Source organism: Microplitis demolitor, chromosome 4 (genome assembly GCF_026212275.2).
Source record: "Microplitis demolitor isolate Queensland-Clemson2020A chromosome 4, iyMicDemo2.1a, whole genome shotgun sequence".
NCBI classification, from domain to species: domain Eukaryota; kingdom Metazoa; phylum Arthropoda; class Insecta; order Hymenoptera; family Braconidae; genus Microplitis; species Microplitis demolitor.
In genome coordinates this window covers 14208699-14228094 of record NC_068548.1, presented here as the reverse complement: position 1 = coordinate 14228094, position 19396 = coordinate 14208699, and the positions used below count along the sequence as shown (strand labels likewise).

Here is a 19396-nt window from a genome sequence, read left to right as displayed (position 1 = left end):
CTTATGGGGTTTCTCAACCAAATGGAAGAAAAAGTTATAAAATCATTGTTTTTTTATTTTTTTCCACTCAAATAATTTATTAGACTGATAAATTGAAGTATATAATATGTATTTAAACTCTGAAACTCAGAAATTACAAAAAATAATAATTAATTTAAGTATTTTAATTAGTCATATTATTTTTTTTTCAAAAAGAAAAAATTATTTGTATAAAACTAAAACTGCATATGTTTATTTGAGAAACCCCATAAGTCATTGATATATGAGGTTTCTCAATAAAATGAAATTTCTATCAGCCCGTTAATTGTTTTTTAAACACTGATTTGATGGATATTTTTATTAATTTCTATGGGGGGGACATCCAAAGAACCCCAAAATGCAAAAACCAATTTAAAAAAACATGACTTATGGGGTTTCTCAAATAAACGATTCATATAAAGTATTACAGAATTTTATACAATGTCCTGAAATTTTATGAAAATATCTTTCCCGGGCAAGTAGACTTCTGATTTACTAAACGCAAGCAAAGTAGATGTTCTAAACTCTTAGTACAGAGTATGGAGAATAGAGACTATGGTACAGTAAAGTGAACATTGAAGGACATTAGTGTCCCATCTAGTTAACGTTGTTCTCTCTTAGTGTCAATGACAGCTAAGTGGTAACACGTTCCACTATAATTTATTTTATTTTATTTTTAAAAATTATTTAGTCTCAATAAAATGTCAAAATATACAAAAAATATTTTTTTTAAATCAAAAGTTAAAATTTTAAGCTCATAAATGTATTTTTATAATATACTTCGCGACTTAGGCATTGTTTGAAAGAGATAACAAAAAAAAAATAAAAAATATACCATACGTGTACTATCAGTACAATAAAATAAGTAATTTGAAAATGATACTCATTCAATATCACGAGAATGCAGTTAACATTTTTATTGAGCTTTGTTATATTGCGTGGTACTGCTAAATGTTTAATGAAATTTGGTTTCAATCAATACAACGATCGATTTATATACTCATGTACCTGACACTAGTATTTTCTATTAGATGAAGTTGGCATAATTATTATTTATTTAAAAATTATATTAAAAAAAAAAAAAATGCGAAAATTGTGGTGGTATCTCGATTTTCTCATACTTATTACGCTTATTTTAATTATTGTGTACACATGGATCCCGGTATTATATCAAGATTCAAAGACGTCATATCAGGTAATTTAATTATGAAATTATTATTTGGAAAATTTAATTATATTTTGAAATTTTTTTTAGTAACGTTGAAAAAAAAATATGATGCTGAAAGTAGCAGTCATTGAAAAAATTTATTTACTTTCAGTAAACAAAGTAAATACTGACAGGAAAATTTTTATTTTGATGACAATTAAAAACACTAAAATTTTCAGATGCTGGTTACTTTCAGAATCATAAAAAAATGGGAATGTATTGGGATTTTATTTCACTCCGCTCTGAAGTTTTAACACCTAAATAAATTCCCTATAAAAAATCTATGTAGGGATCCAACTTATTCCCACTTAGCGTTTTCGAATAGATTCCTAGATGGTTTCCTACACGGAAAAAAAATTCCCGGATTTTTTACGATTTAACTATCGTAATTTTCATTATATGGTATCGTAACGGTGGACTATAAAATTTAAATCATAATTTTTACAATAGAGTATCGTAAATTTTGTTTTATAATTAATACTACTACAAGAGAGAAAAAATCAGATACTATAGAGTAAATTATACAAGTTGTGTTAATAAAAATTACAATGCAACAATCGTAAAATGAATGAGTCGGTAATGTAGAATTTCTTTAAATATAAAAGTATAATTAGAAGTCAACGGAGTAAAATTTATTTTCTTAAAAAAAAGAAAATTTATCATTTTGTATTTTTTTTTTTTAATAATTAAATTAAGAAGGTAAATACAATGTCAAAATAAAAATAAAACATGTTGAAGTAATAATAATAAAACATTTGTTTAATATTTTTTGAAATATACTTTTTTGGTATATAAAATTTATTAATTATTATTAATTATTCATTAATTTAACTTATAAGTTATAATATCACATCAGGTTCAAAAAGTATTATACTTGTTTCTTTTTGAATAAAAATAACTCATTCTTTTATATCCAAAATATGCACATGTAGGAAATTAAAAAAACCATAGGTGCAATTTTTTCGAAAAATTTTTTTTTTCATAATTTATCATTTTTAAACAAATCCAAAAATTATTAGGCGTCGGCTAACTTCAGAAAGAAACATTAAATGTCCATAATTTGAGGTTATTGAAATGTTTACCTGTAAATTTTCGCATCATAAGTATATTTGAAAGTTACAGATAATAAAAGTATAGTCCAGGATTACGATAGTAATATTGGAATTTTTCGTCGAATTTTTTTTCCGTGTATAGGAATCCAGCATATATTCCTGTATGATTTCTTGCATCGATTCCCATGGGACTTGATGCCATTCTAAATTCATATGGGAATCTGGAATGAGTTCCCTTGTAGGGTTTTACCATGATTTCTTATGGGAATCCGAACTATGTAAAAATTCATATTGATTTCCCTAAATCATTGAATACAAAAATTAATCTCATTTTCTCTTCTTATTTTAATAAAAATTTTATTCTCTTTTAAAATAATATTAAGTGTAAGTTTAGAATTTATGTTTTCTCTTGGAGGAAAAGTAAACCAGTTTGAACTGGATTTTTATGACCTATACTTGGGTCGGTCAAAGGACATATCGGTCGTCATAAGACCCAAGTGCTGTATAATTGTAAGGCAATGTGTTTTTCTTCAAGATGAAAATATATATATATTTTTTATTTACTTTTAAGAAGAAGGAGAGGTTGTTAGGCCTTACTGTAAAATTGTTTTAGAAAATAAGTTAGTCTTAAAGATATTACTCTCAAGTAAAGACATTTCTTTAAACGCAAACTTTTAATAAAAAAAATTAAATTTATAAAATATATTTTATTTTAAATAAATACCCATAGCCTATCCCAACAATTCATATAGGAACCTAGTTTAGATTTTTTATGTGGTTTACCATATAAATAATATTTTTACATAGAAATTCGGGTACATGGATTTTCTTTATCAGAATTTCTCACATAGAAATCCAAATATCCAAGTTCCTATAAGTATTGTTTGTATGGGGATCTAAGTCTCCATAATTCCCATACAGAATCCTTGTATGGGAATCCAAGTAGCCATACGTTCTCACAGGGATTCTTATAGTAATCCATACATCTCTATGATGATTCCCATGGATCCTTATGTAAATCCATAGTTTTCTACATGGATTCCCATATAACCCCACATGGGATCTTTTATAGGGTTTACATTCAATAGAAATAACTTTTCTTTGAGAAATATTATTATTTCAATAAATAGTTGATGCAGATATTACAACTAAATACAGTATATTATGTTTTTAATTTATAACATCTATAAGATCTATAGGGATCAATATAGGAAAGTACGGATTTATATGGGAATTTATGTAAAAAACTATAAAAATAAGTATCTCGATTTCTTTATAGGAAATCTAAGAGCCTGGATATTTGGATTTTTATGTTAAAATTTTATATGCATGGCATGTATGTCCCCTATTTAGAAAATCTTATAGAATCCAATAGATTCTCATGAATTTTTATGGGGATTCACTGGACCAATTACCCTGAGTGCCATCAATTAATTTATTATGATTTTAAGTTTATGGTTATTCAAATAAATAATAAAAAATGAATTTTACCAGGCAGTTAAAAGACGATGGAATTACTCACCGGGTCATTATAAAAAAGTTAAAACAATTCTTTATTGGAATAAAATGTATGCAGAAAAACATACAGACTTTATGTTTGGTGTCGGAGATATTTTTAAAAATTGCCCTGTACCTCATTGTTATGCTACACCTGATAGAAAATTATTTAATTTTATAACGGATTATGATGCCATATTATTTCATGGAATAGAAATGCAGCTAAATGATTTACCGACTTATAGATCTACTCATCAACGCTATATTTATTTTTCATGGGAATCACCAGTTTCGAGGCATTTAATATTCATTTTTTATTATAACTTCCCTGGCGGATCTAATTTATGGTCAATTACCACTTTATACAATGTTATCGTAAAACTACAGTGATCCACTGCAAAGTATGGTGTTTACGGTAAATGTCTGCCCTTTTAAAAAATCCAAGTAAGATTGTCGGGGAATCCATAGAAATTCATATAAGAAACTATGGATTTACATACGGATCCATGGGAAAGTACGGACTTATATACGGATCTACGTTGGAACGTATGGGAACTTGGATCCCCATGAACGAAATCCATACGTAACCTATATAGGAATCGATGCTGAATTCCCATATGGATTTTTTTGATAGAGTACCACAGAATCCGCTAAACTTACCATAATCTAGGCAAATTTGCCGTAAAATTGACAAACCTACCGCAAATTACGGCAAACCTACCACAGATTACGGTAAATTTGCCGGAAATTATTGTAATTTCTACCATACCTTGTGGAGTATTCATCGTAAATTGAATTCGCTAAGGTTGTCATTAAAATTAATACATATTTTTATTAAAATAATTTTATTTAAATACTTCTAGACCATTAAATGATCACGAATTTGTCTTAAATCCAAACTTTTATAACTGGACAATGTCTTATCGATTGGATTCAGATATACGTAGGCCTTATGGCCAGGTTAGAGATATTGAGAGTAATAAAATTATTGCACCGCCACGTGATCCAGATGGAGTTGTTAAATGGAGATTACCTCATGATGATAAATACATTCCGACTGAAGATGAGATGTTGATTATTAAAGGGAAAAAAAAAATGGCTGCTTGGTTTGTTTCACACTGTGAAACTAATTCTCAACGAGAAATATTAGTAAACAATCTTCAGCAATACTTTGAGGTATTTTCAAAATTTTTCATTAATTTATAACCATAATATTATCCACCCTAACAGATCCAAATTACGGTAAATTATGGTAATAACCGTAATTTACCGGAGTTTACGGTATTCAAAAGCAATACGGTATTTTACAGTAAAATAACGTCTTTTTACAGTAAATTACCATCATTTACGGTAAAATTCCGTACTTTACGGAAATATCAGTGTTTTACACTACACTATGGTACTCTGCGGTAAACGTGCGGTATTTCTATCGTGAATTTGCAATAACAGTCCAGTAATTTACTGTAAAATTTCGACAAACCTGCGGTATTTTACCGTAAAGTGAAGTAGTAAACTGTAACTATTAATAAGTTACGGTAAAAATGCTGCACATTACGGTAAGTTGCTCTACTTTTACCGTGGCTTGCGGTAAAATACCATAAATGGTCCATATTACTGTAAATTGCGGCAAAATGCCATAAACCACCGTAAATTACGACAAATTTACCATTGAAATTCAGTATTTTACGGTAAATTACGGAAAATTACCGTAATTCGGATCCGTCAGGGTACATACAGTGATTGTTACTTTTTTTTGTGAATAATTTCCGGGCTTAAAAAATTATTAATACAGATTTTGAATATTATAAAATAACTTTAACAATTTCAGAATTATCTGTATTGTTCTGAGTACTTTAAAAATTTTTAATCTTTTTTTTTAATGTTCTAGAATTTCTGAGTAATTTTAAATTCGTGAAAATTTGTCCGTGTTTCAGACAGTTAAAAAATTTTATGGAAACACTTCAATGGAATTTTTATGTGTTTTGGCAATTTCTTGAATATTTTTAAAGTTTTGAGAATTATTTTACGTATTTTACGGTTATTTTAAAATATTATGGAATTTTTATTAAAAATTTCTATTTACTTATTATTAAAAATGAAATTTCCTGCTAGTAATATATAAATTTAATTATTTTTAATTATAAATATTAGTGACTAAAATACAAAAGATAAGAAAGAATAATTTTATGTTCATTGCAACAGTACAATCACTTGACTATATTTATTTAATAATTATTATTAATTTATAAAACTATTTACAGATCGACGTTTATGGTAAATGTGGTGATAAAAATTGTAATAAAACAAAAAATCATGATTGTTATAATCTTGTTGAGCGAGATTATTATTTCTACTTATCATTTGAAAATACACTCTGCAAAAATTATATAACTGAAAAATTATTTTTACCAATGCAAAAATACGTTATTCCAGTAGTTTACGGTGGCGCTGAATATGCACAATTTGTTCCACCACATTCTTATATTGACGTGAGAAATTTTAATGATACTGGACAATTGGCTACATTTTTGTCAAAATTGTCAAATAATCCGACGGAATATGCTAAATATTTTTGGTGGAAGAAATATTATTCAATTGAGGATACAAATGAATCAACACTTTGTGATCTCTGTGAAAAACTTCACGATTCAACCTTGCCAAGAAAGAGTTTAGAAAATTTTAGAAAGTATTATATTAAAGGCCAGTGTGTTTACACAAAATTGATAAATGCAACGGTCGCTTGAAAAATTAAGAAAAATTACAAATATTTATAATCACTGATCAAGTCGCTAAAAGTTTTAAAAGAGACTTGTTTAGAATCTCAAATTTTAAAAAGACATTAAGATAAAAAAAAAAATATTTTAATATACTAATTATTTATAAAAATTTTCTACAATAAATTATTTTTTTAAATCAATAAATAATTACCTCAAAATAATTTTGTTAATTAAATTTTATAAGTAAGAAAAACACAGAAAAAAAACTAACGAATCAAGAAGATTTTTCTCGACTGAAAATCACGAGAATTGAAAACAATTTTTAAATTCAAGAATTATTTTTTTTTTAAATTGATATTTTTGATCAAAGAATAAATTTTCTTTAATTGAGATTACACTGGTAGAAATTTTATATTGACTCAAGAAATATTTTCTTGAGCCAAGAATTTATTTCTGAAGAAAAGCAATTGTCTTGCTTCAAGAAATTCTTGTCTTGATTTAGATTTTCTTGGCTCCAAAGATTTTGTATCTTTGATGGATAACTCTCATGTCTTGACCCAAAACTATATTATCTTCTATCGATACTATTGAATTTTTTAAGCAAGACCACTTGTCTTCAACTAAAAATGTCCTATTATTATTTTAAGAACTTTAAATTTTTGGTTCAAGTAATAATTCCTTGATGGAAGATGTTTTTAAAGTGATGAAAAAAAAAAAATTTTTTTTTAAAATAAATTTCTACTTTAACATATCTGAAGTAAATGCACGTAGTCCTAAAAAATCACTTTCAAATTTTTTATATTTAAAATAAAAAAAAAGTTTTTTTTCAAGCTGAGTAAATTGATATCTTGATTTAAAAATCGCGCCATTCTCAAAATAAGTCAGTAGTGACTTAAACCTACATTTTGTGTATCTTAATCCAAGAGCAAGAAATTCTTAAGCGAAATATGTCAGAATTTTGTTTGAAAAAAAAAAAGGCTTGAGCGAAGAATAAAATTCTCAAACGATGAATTTTTTTTCTCTATCCGAGAATTTAAATTTTTTGGTTTAGTCTTATTTCTTGAATTAAAAATTTTGAAACAAGAACCACATTTTTATGAAAAAATTTTTCTTGAATCAAGATAGTTTTTCTATCAGTGTAGAATTCTTAAATGAATAATTTTTTCGCTTTTAATGCAAGTAAAAATTTTTTTGAATTAAAAAAGAAAAAGAATGACCTCAAACAAGAATTGAAATTTTTAGAAAAAAAATTCTTGATCAAAGTTAACTTCTTTTTTCTGTGCATGAATGTGATAATAATTATAAATTGTACAGTATAAATATATCTACAAGACAAAATATCTTATGATCAGAAAAACGAGGTGAGACTTTGGTAAATTGGCTGGCGATAGTGATTAAGACAATTAATAAATAAAGAATAATTATTTAAATAATTCTGTCTACAATAGCAACATCTCAACTCATCACTTTGTCAATCCACGGTACAAATTTTTGTATATTTGTATAAACACCTGGTAAATGTTCACGACCACATCCAATTCCCCAGGATACTAGACCTATTAAAACATGTCTTCCTTCAACGGACATCGTTAAAGGACCACCTGAGTCGCCCTAAACAATAAACAATAAAAAATAAATTTAAAAAAACAAAACATTAAGGCAGTCAAGATAAAAAGTTCTATTTACTTGACAAGAATCCCTGCCGCCTTCTTTGTAACCAGCGCACAGAAAAACGTCATGAATTGTTTCCCTTCGTCCAGCAGCTCTAAACCACCTCTGACATCGTTCATTTGGAATAACTTCCACGTCGACTTCTTGCAATACATTTGGAGATGAACTCTGACCATGTCGAGTTCTCCCCCAACCGGCAACGGTTGCAGTTCGTCCTGAGAGTTTTAGATTTCTCGCGGGCAAACAAACAGGAATAATGTGTTGTTTAAAAGCAACAGCCCGCGAAAGCTTCACTAGAGCAACATCATTCCGAAAATCTGTCGGCGAATATTGAGGGTGAACCTATTTTTTATAATTATAATTATTAATTTATAATGTAAATAAATAAAATTGGTTATATTTTTAAATACCTCTTTTCTTTCTATATTGTACTCTTCGTGCAATTGCTTTTCACTTCCGTCTCTTACGTCCCATTCACCTAATCTTACTTTTAGATTATTATTTGGTGTTCTGTAATAAACGTTTTAATATTTTTTATTACATTAGAAAATTCGTTTTATTTGTTACAAGTTTTACAGTTGAATTTCAATAAGTCGGATTTTTTCGTATATATTTTTCCTCCATTGATTAGCTGTCAGATTTATTGGGATTCAACTGTAATTATAAATTTTATTTTTATACGAACGTAGCAACGCAGTGAGCAGCAGTTACGACCCAACGATTATTTAATAACGCTCCACCACATGATAATTTTTTTGATAAAAATCCAGACTTTATAATAGCAGCCTATAATCAAATTTTTAAATTTTCATTAGTATAAATTCATAATTACTTTATTCAACGCATGCACGGTTATCCCACGTATAAAAGAAAAGAAATAAAAATGAAACAGAGTAATATTTAAGCATATCAAAAACTCTCACCTGCCATGGATGACTGCCGAAGCTTGAGCTGTGTCCACCTACGATCCTGTTACTTCTCGTGTAGAGCTCACCGCAGCCTGTAAATAAACAATAAATAAAGTTAAACATTAAAATATAAAAGTTTAATGAATTTTTTCGTGATAAATAAAAATGAAAAATAAGTGAATGGCAAATCGTGCCATCAGGTTCTAATTTTCTGGTATCATGCGAGTCGCGAGTGCGCCTACTTACTGTGTCAAGCATCAGTTGTTCCTAAATTTAGCAAGTAAAGCTGATGTATAGAGATGCATGGTGATGCAAAAGGTGATAGAATAAAAAATTAAAATTGATAGATAAGAAGAAGAGTGCTCTGAGTGGTGATAAAATCCTTGAAAATTTAATTTGTTTTCACGCGATTTGTTGATTACCACGGTACTTGGATTGGTCCGCTGGAATGTTTTGGTAATTTCCAGTGCCTCCAGCAATCGTTGGCCGGCTGTTGTAATCATCATCAGGATAATAGGTATTAGGGTAATTTACTTCCGGATGATTAGCGTAACTTGGCCGATCGTATGATGATAAATCATTGGGACGATCTTGCCCCCAAGCGGAATAAGTGGGTCCATATTGTCCACTATTGTCATTATTTTGACTGCTGGTATGATGGACAGTTGGACGATTTGGTCGCTGTCCTAACCCATTTCCATATATTCTTACATCATCATCCACATATGGCCGTTGATTCGGAAAGTTCAATGCAAATGCTAAAATTTATCTATCTCAAGTTCAATCGTTCGTTGTATGCTTTTTTGTTTCTTCTAAAGTTTTCTATTTTATTTACTGTCAGTCATATTGCTTTTAATTCATCGGACTAATTATTGTCAGTCCGTCTTACTAAAGTTATCTTGTTTTTACAAAATGATTATTCACTTGTTCCGGTTAACAATTTATATCGAAGAACAAAGAAAGCAAGCAACCATTAAATAGTCTAACGTACTCGTACTAGAAAAATGTCTTGTCATATTTTTGAATATTGTTCATTCTATCAGTTAACGTTTATCTTTTTTTTTAATCTTTATTATTACGGTGAAATTTTAAATTTAAAGTTTATTTAATTTGAACAATTTGTTGCTTTCATGTTGGAAATATTTCAAGCATTTAATTATTGTGAATAATCTTTTTTTTAATTTTTCGAACGAAATTTTAAGTAAACACTTATTCAAAATTTTTTTCTAATTAATTTATTAACTAAAATTATTTATTTTTTAATAAATTAATAAATAATTTATTGTTAGTGTTTGATTTTATAATTTTGAGACTCCAAAAATATTTTCCTCTCGAGAATTCACAATTTTTATAGAACAAAATTTTGTTTAAATTTTTCCTCAGTCTATACCCGTGTCAAAATTACAAAAGTAATTTAAGACTCCAAATTCTACATGAGGGCAAGGAGGTTGAAATTATTATAAATTAGCTTCCAGAATCCGCATTTTTATGGTGAGAACGATTCTCACCGGATCGTGTACAAAAGGTAACGAAAAAATGGATAAAAGGGCCATTAATTGAAAATGGTCGCCATAATCGAAAAAAATTTGAAATTTAAAAATCCCACAAGTGATTATTTAGTAATAGATGTTTTGTTCTAAGATTAAAAAATATATTAAGGGTATTGCGAATAGTATTCAAATCGAATAATTAGAATCTTTGATTTATTAGTCTACTATTGATAGTTAATTATTTTATGTGAACAATAAATACCAGTGAATCATTTATTTGAGAAACCCCATAAGTCATGTTTTTTCGAAATTGGGTTTTTTGCATTTTTGGGTTCTTTGGATGTCCCTCCATAGAAATTAATAAAAATATCCATCAATACAGTGTTTAAAAAACAATTAATGGGCTGACAGAAATTTCATTTTATTGAGAAACCCCATAAATCAATGACTTATGGGGTTTTCCAAATAAACATGCAGTTTTAGTTTTATAGAAATAATTTTTTTTTTTTATTTAAAATTCGCGCTTTTTTTGGAAAAAAAATAATATGACTAATTAAAATACTTAAATTAATTATTTTTTGTAATTTTTGAGTTTCAGAGTTTAAATACATATTACATACTTCAATTTATCAGTCTAATAAATTATTTGAGTAGAAAAAATAAATAAACAATGATTTTATAACTTTTTCTTCCGTTTGGTTGAGAAACCCCATAAGTCAACCAACTTTGAATAATTTTTTTAAGTAGTTTCAATTAAAAAATTGAATTTTTCTTGTTTGAATATTTTTCAGACGCTAACATGATTCTCTCCAATTATTTATTTATTATTTCAATGGAAAGTTTTTCCAGAAAAATGTTATTTGTGTTTCCTGAAAAATTTTGTTTTCTTGACTTATGGGGTTCCTCAAATAAACGATTCAAGTGATGTACTGTAAAATAGAAACTGCCGAAGAATTCGAAATATACTATTGAAAAATAATCTGCTGGTGCCGGGATTCGAACCCAAGACCTAAAGAACATGAAGCATGAACGCTGTCGTATTGCTACTAGAACGCTTACGTACAAATTGATATATCTTCGTCTGCTTAGAACGCAGCTATTGTTGTAATAATAATCTTATGCTAAAGAATTGAGCTAATTTGAAGTTACAAATTAGAAGTATAGTAGACCTCGAATGGTTAAAATGGTAATATATCTTTTCATACGCGATTTTTAGGACATTGAAGACTTGAATAATACAGTCGGACCTCGTTATAAGATTATCATTCTGTCTTTTTTATAAACCAGGTAGGGCGATAGTTTGAGAATCAATAGTCTCATAACGAGGTCCTACTGGATATTACATACAGCGGAAAGTCCAACATCTAAACAATTGAGGTCTTTGAGACTCAAACTACTTTTTTAATTTTGACTCGAGTACATTTAGTGATTAAATTAGTATAATATTGTTAAATTATATCAAAACTCACTGGCATTTTGAAGTATTCCAGCTATAGGTCGTGAAGGTTCCTTTTCCGGAATATCATCATCATCAATGCAGCAGCTCCAAATCAAACCACCTGAACACAAATCAACAGGCCTTCCACCACTCAATACGCAGCTGATACTCAACCCACATTCGAATTTGGCGCCCTTATATTTGCACGTTTGGGGAATCACTGTAATTTAAAGAACAATAAAGTTAAAAATAATAACAATCACCAGACAAATTTTTGACTTAAAATTAAATAAGCACAGATAGGTGTAAAAGATAAGTTAATAAAGTAGATGTAGGACGCGATAATATACGGACATCCTAGTTGACTTAGTTGTGACAAAGTGTAACAGTTCCAATTGGCAACAGTCCGAGACGCAGAACGTTATTTTAAAATTATTACAACAATTATGTTTATATAAAACAAGACATACTTCTTCCGAGCATGTCCATTATTCCACTGTTAAGATTTGCTGCGTGTCCCCGATGGTCTTCATAACTTGTATAATTTTTCTTCTTCTTCAAAGTCTCAACAAGTAACATCCCTTGTTCATGGCTACTTAATTTTCTTTTCCTCCCACGACGACCACTATTACCATTAACTTGTTCTTCAGCTTCGCTGCTACCCCCCGTATCCTTCAATTCGTCCAAAAATTTTTCAATTTCATTTTTGTTTCTCTTATCATCGTCATTAAAATCTTCCAAATTTCCCAATTCGACATCCGTGAATTCGTCATTAATCATTTTATTTTGTGCTTCTTTACTATTTTTTAACGCGGAGAATCTTTCATATATATTATTATTTCTTGATGCATTTCTGATTTCTTTCTTCTCAATCCTTCTATTTCTAAAAACTTCTTTAGCATTATTAACATTATTACTTTTATTATTATTATTATTATTATCATTATTATTACTATAAGTATCACCACTTTCATCAAAAAATCTATCAATACTAAGACGTTTTCTCAAAACAGGATACGATTTATCATGTGAACTTCTCAATCTCGAGTATCCAAATTGTTCTTGAGGTTTATTATCTCTGATTTCCGTTCCATGGAAATTTCTTCCCTCAATTCGAATTATGTAACTAAATAAAAATACGACAATAGCTGTTTTATAAACAGCATTATTGTCACCATAGTAAATTAATTTTTTCGTTATGAATCTTAGCAGCATCATCCACAAGACTTTTAAACCCAAGTGTGTAAAAAATATATTTTTCAACCTTCCGACAATTTTGATTGTCTTGTCATTGTTCACCAATGTTACAACACACGATATCACAACAACAATAACTTTTGATAAACTGTAATATGAAACACCAAATATGAATTTTTTATCTTAAATTTTCCGCATGAATTGAATAATCACGAATAATAAATATTTTTTCACTGTCAAGATCAGTTTATCAGCTTAAATGCACGTGGATGTTACAAGTGCCAAGCGACGTCTGTCACGCTCCGATCGAGCACTCGCCGTACGAGTCAGTCGGTTGCTTTCACCGACTTTGGCTTTCTCATCGTGTCTTTTTACCTACCACCTCATCCTTTTAATCCTACCATAAATATTATTCCTCTTTTATTATCATTTTTATTCCTGTATTTACACTCAAACGTGTGCTTGTTTTTAAACATTCCCGTATGAAAAAACAATATATGGTTAAAATATATAAAGTCATATATGATTGCGACAACAAAATATATGATATCGTATATTGTATATTATAAAAAATTATATGGAGATTATGGCCGTTTTAATATAAAATTATATACAGTAGTCAATATATGTATTCCATATATGTAACTTATATGATTTTTATATTAAGCTATATATACATTTACATTTACCTTATAATATATTGTATTGATATATTTACTTTTATATTCAAAAAATATAAAAATTTATATGAAATGAAATATATGATAGCATATAATTTATATTATATATGGCACCATATATTTTCTTTGTTATATTTTAGCATATATCTTATTCGGTGTATGTATATATCATATATTCGCATCAAATTAACTAATTTTGAAAATTTTATTTGCAATTTAAAGAGTATATTAAAGTTTAGATCTAATTTAATTGGAGTTGGTCATACGAATAAGAAACTTTTTTTTTCCATACACAATATAAATATATGTTTTTTTATATGATCAAAGTATTTTTTTCGTATATGATAGAAATATATATTTTTATGTATGAAAAAAATATAGTTTTCGTATATGACAAGAATATATATTTTCATATATGATAAAAATATATTTTTTGTATATGATTGACATATATATTTTATATATGCTTAATATATACGGACTCGTATATTATGAATATTATATTTTTTAATATAAAAAAAAAAGTATATGAAAAAATTTAGTTGCATTGGCGACATATATTTTCTGGTATTTATCATATATTTTTACATATATTGCGACCATATATGTTATTTTCATACGGGTTATTTCTATCTCAAACATATACATGTATTTGATTCCGTATAAAAGGCAAAGCAAGCTTAAAAACTGGACGTCCTCATATCTCACTTTTTCCTTTCTCCTTTCATTCCTTATTTATTCCTCACGTATGATGAATTTATTTTCACGGGCATTCAATTACTCATTTTATCTAACAATCAGTTTTATTACCGACTACTGACACAGTTTTGCCAATAGTTTATTTCATTTATTATTATTTATTTTTTGTTCTGCAGGAAACAAGGAATGGAAAAAAAAATTGATAATGAATAATGATAGACTTAAGGCTTGCGTGTCATCAAGACGTTCTAGTTGGGTGACATTAGTGGCTTCCGAAAGAAGAAACTCTTTTGTCGTAGGAAAAAAATTAAGGATGCTTAATCATTGTAAGCCTTTCTCTTTCGTGCCAAGTAAGTACGCATTTATTTAGTAGTTGTAGTTTTATTTGCACCGAATTAGTCGCATTATGTGTACACTGTACATACTTTATGTTGCTTCCGTAGAGTATACTATTATACACAACAAGACATTATATCGTCTTCAGAGCATGCAAAATGCTATGAGGGTTTTCAGATCGTGTGACTTGAATACTGACTCGGTTGGAACCAAGTGAGAACTCGCTATGAGACACTTTGTGTCACCTATCATATCAACTGACCAAACGGGTTTGCTTCATTTTTAAATGTATCACTTATTAATTATTTGTAGTTATGATAAGACACTAATCGATGTTAATTAATTTGCTTTGATAATCTAGATTAGTTATCAATTTATTTAAATATATGATATTTTGTAAATTATAAAAGAAAAAAAGGATTTTTAGGCGCAAGAAATTTTTTCTTACTTCAAGAAAATTTTCGTTTTCAATTTATAATGCAGAAAATTTCTTGGGGTAATTAAAAATTTTTTGCGCCCTGATATTATTTATTAATTTTAATTACAAAGAAAAAAAATTGGGCCCAAAATTTATTCTTTAAACGTACTAAGGGGCAACACGGACATCATCAAACAAATTGAGCTACTCAAAATTAATTACAAAAAATTTTTAAATCTAATTATAGAATACGGTTCTATTTTTCAGGAGAGCGGCTTTTAATGATGAGAAATTTTTTATTTTAAAGATAAACTATTTTGGAACTATAATTTATTGTTCAAGCGCAACGAAAAAAATTACGTTTGTTTATCTGAGTGTAAGAAAGAGAATAGATAAAGTTCTTTCAAGCAAAGAAAATACTCTTTTAACTAAAGAAATTATTTGATTGTTAATATGGAGGAATTTTTTGAATATTCAAATAAAACACTTTCTTTGAATAAAAGTTATTTCCTTGATCAAAGATATTCTTAAAAGAAATTCTCATACTTTATGGTTCAAAAATAATCACGAATATTATATATACATAATTGATTATTTAACTTTAAAATGATGAATTTTTATTTTTATTATTATTCACGTAACTTATTATTTACGGATGAATAGAAAAAAATTAAAAATGAGTATTGAAATATACTTACATCCTAATTCATCGAAAAAACGCGACTGGCCACTTGAAACTTCATTATTTGAATGATCATCATGACTTCTGGTATCTAAAATTATTATTTATCATTTATTTTTTGAACATACTAAACCAAAGGTAAATGTAATTTTTTTACAATTTCAATTAAACAGTGACAAACCAAAAAATTATTATAAATTATCAACGAGCTTTTCACTAAATTCAGAAATGGTTAGAAATATAAAGAACCCGGAGCAAAATGAAACACTATTAGTTAGAAAATTTGTTATTGTTCAAAACTGCTTATCGGGGTTCCTAAGGACCTGATTAAAAACTCTGATCAACTCTAATTAAAACTCAATAGGATTTCTATTAGACTTAATCAGATCCAACCCGTCAATCGGAATGCATTTTTCATAATAATTTGTATTAACCCTATCATAAAAATCCAAGTAAGAATCCCACATGGTTTTCTACAAAAATTCAGCATATATTCTCGTATAGTCTAAGTATGGATTTCTATGGATTCCCATATAATCCTATATGAATTTTTTTGAGGGGGAACACAGTTTTGTTATATTTCAGTATACACTAATTCCAAAAAGTATCCCGGGAAAAAATGATCAGACATGAACAGGCATGAGTCTTCAGGCCTGATCATACATGAAAAATGGCCATGCCTGACCATGCCTGATCAGGCATTTTCAGGTCTGACCAGGTATGTTCATGTCTGTTCATGCCCATCCGGGAAAAAAAATTATATATAAAAAATGGCCCTATATAATTATATATAATTATGTGTAACTATATTATATTATATATAATTATTGCTATAAGAATTTTAAAAAAATGAAAAATTCGGGCGTGTGCAGGATTTGAACCGTGGACCTTGCGCTCAAAAGTTTAACACGCTACCCACTGACCTAAGAGATTTAGTTGAAAAGTAAGTTTCGTATGAACTTTAAGTAATGAAAATCTTATATGTGATAAATTCTTGGTCAACAAAATTTTATATCTATGAGCAGACATGAACAGCCATGAACAGGCATGGTCAGGCCCGAGCGTATTTAACGCTTCAGACATGAACAGGCATGACCAGACATGAACAGGCATGGACAGGTCTGATCATTTTTTCCCGGGATCTCAAATGAGAAACATTGAAAAACAAATTTTGGCCACATTACCAGGTCAGTCAATTTGCCCCACCTTCTTTTATAGACACCGTAAATAAATAGGTGAGAGTGGGGTAAAATGCAACACCACTTTTTAACAAAACACAACTTTTTTTTGTAAATGTTACTCTACTATCTTTACAACAAATATACAGTTAGTTCGTCACCTCAAATAGTACAACCATTTCAAAATTCTGACCGAAAAAAAAAGTATTCTGTTTATTTTCTAGGTAATTTTATCACAAATCAGTAACAGAAAAGCAAACTTAGAGTAATGTGATCTGTAAAATAATTTTTTTTTGAATAGTGTCTCCTTTTGCCCCATGCTCCCCTATTTTCAATTACAAAAATATTTTTTCTCTGATTTTGCATCAGGTTCCTCCAAAATAATTCAATTTTTTTGCAATTATTCGACTAACAATTTTAGTACTTGACTATTTGTTCTGTCAAAAAAAAAAACTTACCAAGTGACATGTATTTATCATTCCTCCTGAAATTAGTATCCGCTAAAACTGGTACATTACTAAAATAGATACCGATGATGACAAATAATACAGCATTCATCGCTAGATAATTTTAATTGCCATTACAATTATTTTATAAAAAAAAAAATAATTTTATTCATGTTAATAAATTTCTTTTTTTCTCCATATTTAGTATCATTTATCTCATTATTATTTTTATAATTTAAAAAAAATAATAATAATAATAATTAGTAGTATTAATGTCTATATCTTAACGTGAATCATCGTGAGTAAATAAAATTCAATATCATCTAGATATCGAATATCAGGAGTCAGTACCCGCAGCAAGGAAGTTTGAGCCGTAGAACGAGTGTATATCTTTCGTGCAGTCCTGAGCAAAAGTGGGACACGAAAGCAGGCCACTGAAACAAGTGGAACGGCTTTTAATACAAACTCTTTACTTTAATATTATATTGTAGTGTCTCATACTCATCAAGTCATGAGTAAAAGACTCGTCTATACTGATCGTAATTTTCGACTTCTTCATCATCCTCATCCACCAAGTAATTCTTATTTACATATACTACACTCTATACATTATAATTATATAAAATTTACATGTTTATAAACTACTTGATGATTATAATATGCTACAGTACATCAGTGGACACGTTCGAGTCATTAGTGAAAGTTCCCTACTCAGTTAAATTGTGACTTTCAACTTTGCCCGTTAATAATTGTCTAACAGAAAACTTTTTCGACACTATTCATTTTCATAATTACATACATTTATTATTTGTTTAAATAAATAAGTCTATTGTTTTTAAATAAAATATAATGAGGTCAAGATAATTTATGTATACCCGAGTTTTATCATCTTTTGATACAAATCGGAGGTAAATAAACGATTGAATGTGAGAGTTGGAGAAAAGTTATTTAAAATACCGGATGACTAAAAGATATCTACAAGATGATATGGTAGAAATGTAGAAAGGATGTTTGTATATAGAATAATTTTTGAATCTTGATTCTGACATAAAAACAAATTGATAAGAATAATGAGGAAGAAGAGGCCTTAACATTGCTATGTAAATCCAAGGGCACTTTCGCCATAAGTCAATATCTATGGAGAAAATTATTCCGTATACATTACACGTGTATGATCTCAGATAAAATTGTCTATAAGTTATTTTTAAAGCCGTGTTTTGTCGCTCATTCATTGCTCGTTCGTGCAAACGAAAGCACAATTTAACTTTTACTTTATGGTTCTACAAAACAAAGCCAGGTGAAAACAACCTTCTCTCATAATAAGAAACCATGAAATTGAAATCATGGAATTTTTAAATTGTCATGACAGTTTACAGTTTTTTTTATAATCTAATTTAATAAATATTAAGTACAACAAAAAATTATTATGATAATTTTTCTTTTAATACCATAGCAAGGGCGTATTTTAATTTTGTAATTTACTATTTAGTCTCTTGAACCTTAAAATTATTTAATAGAACATAATTAAATTTAATGACAGTCATTTTATATAACTTACCTCTATATTATTTTTTAAAAATTTAAACTAAACTTTCTGTAACAATAAATATTTTATAAAATCACAAAACAGATAAATTATTTAAAAAAATAATTTTGAATTTGCCGACGCATCGAGAGTCCCATTACAACCAGTAAAGGATTAGGACAGTACGAGACGTCGTTGACTACTGATGAGGAACCGAAACATCGTCATCCAACGCAC

The 19396-nt window shown here is 28.3% G+C and overlaps 2 protein-coding genes across 4 annotated transcripts; one reads left to right on the top strand and one right to left on the bottom strand.

The window, feature by feature from the left end:
* The first annotated feature begins 275 nt into the window (after positions 1 to 275).
* On the top strand, positions 276 to 6625 carry LOC103576313 (alpha-(1,3)-fucosyltransferase C). Of its 2 annotated transcripts, XM_008556470.3 has the most exons (4): positions 276 to 1213; positions 3772 to 4070; positions 4638 to 4950; positions 6036 to 6625. In XM_008556470.3, the coding sequence occupies exons 1-4, from the start codon at positions 1103 to 1105 to the stop codon at positions 6516 to 6518; spliced, it is 1206 nt and encodes a 401-aa protein (XP_008554692.1). In that variant the 5' UTR covers positions 276 to 1102; the 3' UTR covers positions 6519 to 6625. The 2 variants fall into 2 exon arrangements, with proteins under 2 accessions (XP_008554692.1, XP_014300305.1); XM_014444819.2 differs by lacking the exon at positions 3772 to 4070 and having other exon boundaries at positions 1125 to 1213.
* A 137-nt stretch (positions 6626 to 6762) lies between these two features.
* On the bottom strand, positions 6763 to 19396 carry LOC103576298 (serine proteinase stubble). 2 transcript variants are annotated; one of them, XM_008556460.2, is made up of 9 exons: positions 19193 to 19396; positions 17647 to 18068; positions 16027 to 16101; positions 12030 to 12218; positions 9086 to 9162; positions 8848 to 8948; positions 8573 to 8672; positions 8178 to 8504; positions 7765 to 8102 (listed from the first exon to the last, which is right to left on the bottom strand). In XM_008556460.2, the coding sequence occupies exons 2-9, from the start codon at positions 17744 to 17746 to the stop codon at positions 7947 to 7949; spliced, it is 1125 nt and encodes a 374-aa protein (XP_008554682.1). In that variant the 5' UTR covers positions 17747 to 18068; positions 19193 to 19396; the 3' UTR covers positions 7765 to 7946. The 2 variants fall into 2 exon arrangements, with proteins under 2 accessions (XP_008554675.2, XP_008554682.1); XM_008556453.3 differs by lacking the exons at positions 16027 to 16101; positions 17647 to 18068; positions 19193 to 19396 and adding an exon at positions 12469 to 13519 and having other exon boundaries at positions 6763 to 8102.

What these genes read in the sequence shown, in the direction of transcription:
- LOC103576298 (XM_008556453.3), bottom strand. Translation starts at nt 13,216, where the DNA reads ATGATGCTGCTAAGATTCATAACGAAAAAATTAATTTACTATGGTGAC. An exon ending in TCGGCAGTCATCCATGGCAG is followed by an intron (nt 8,949 to 9,085) that starts GTGAGAGTTTTT and finishes ATTTGATTATAG; the next exon opens with GCTGCTATTATAAAGTCTGG. An exon ending in GCTGCTCACTGCGTTGCTAC is followed by an intron (nt 8,673 to 8,847) that starts GTTCGTATAAAA and finishes CGTTTATTACAG; the next exon opens with AACACCAAATAATAATCTAA.
- LOC103576313 (XM_008556470.3), top strand. Translation starts at nt 1,103, where the DNA reads ATGCGAAAATTGTGGTGGTATCTCGATTTTCTCATACTTATTACGCTT. An exon ending in ATTCAAAGACGTCATATCAG is followed by an intron (nt 1,214 to 3,771) that starts GTAATTTAATTA and finishes GAATTTTACCAG; the next exon opens with GCAGTTAAAAGACGATGGAA. An exon ending in ATCTTCAGCAATACTTTGAG is followed by an intron (nt 4,951 to 6,035) that starts GTATTTTCAAAA and finishes AACTATTTACAG; the next exon opens with ATCGACGTTTATGGTAAATG.